The following is a 707-nucleotide window of genomic DNA, read 5'->3' on the forward strand; positions in this document are numbered from 1 at the left end:
TGCCCAGGTTGCAGGCTCGATCCCCAGTGTGGGGCGTGCAGGAGGCAGCCGATCAGCGACTCTCTCTTAGCATTGATGTTTCTCTCTCTCTCTCTCCCTCTCCCTTCCCCTCTGAAACCAATAAAAACATATTAAAAAGGAAGAAAAGAAAAGAGAAAAGAAAAGAGGAGGAAGAAAGGTATAACCTCATGGCACCCCACACGCCTGCTCCCCTCCTCCTGGGGAGAACCCACACTGAGGGCTTGAGCCTGTCTGGCTGCAGGAACTGGGGTCTCCGTGGCCCGGGCGCTCTGCCCGGGAGGCACCCTTCACCTCGGCAAGGCCACCCCCCACCCCGGCGGCCGGGAGGGGGGCCGGCACTCACGTCCGCAGACTGGATGATGAAGTGCCGCGGCTGGCCGTCCCACAGCACGGACAGCACGTGCTCCTGCTTGCCCTGGCTCTCCCGCACCAGGAAGTCCCCGGACTGTGTCAGCAGCTCCGCCACCTCTGCCCGCGGGATGGCCCCGTGGTACCACAGCTGCTCCTGCAGGGGCTTCTGTACCTCGGGGATGAGCTGCAGCGGTGGGGGCAGCTGGGAGGGGCAAGGGAGGAGCGAGGGGGGTGACCAGGAGGCCAGCCGGGGTCAGGAGGGTGTCTGTCTTACATGCCCCTCAGTCCTCCCAACCAGCCCAGGAGCAGGCAGAGCCATCCGCAGGCCCCAGGAC

The 707-nt window shown here is 64.2% G+C and overlaps 1 protein-coding gene across 1 annotated transcript in view; it reads right to left on the reverse strand.

Moving 5' to 3' along the window:
* FES (FES proto-oncogene, tyrosine kinase) overlaps positions 1-707 on the reverse strand; it is an 18,278-nt gene that overhangs the window by 5,441 nt on the left and 12,130 nt on the right. The window contains exon 7 of the mRNA XM_015567736.1: positions 158-625. Within this exon, the coding sequence (XP_015423222.1) occupies positions 158-625 (468 nt within the window). The remainder of the gene's footprint in view (positions 1-157; positions 626-707) is intronic.

Source organism: Myotis davidii, unplaced genomic scaffold, assembly GCF_000327345.1.
Source record: "Myotis davidii unplaced genomic scaffold, ASM32734v1 scaffold324, whole genome shotgun sequence".
NCBI classification, from domain to species: Eukaryota; Metazoa; Chordata; class Mammalia; order Chiroptera; family Vespertilionidae; genus Myotis; species Myotis davidii.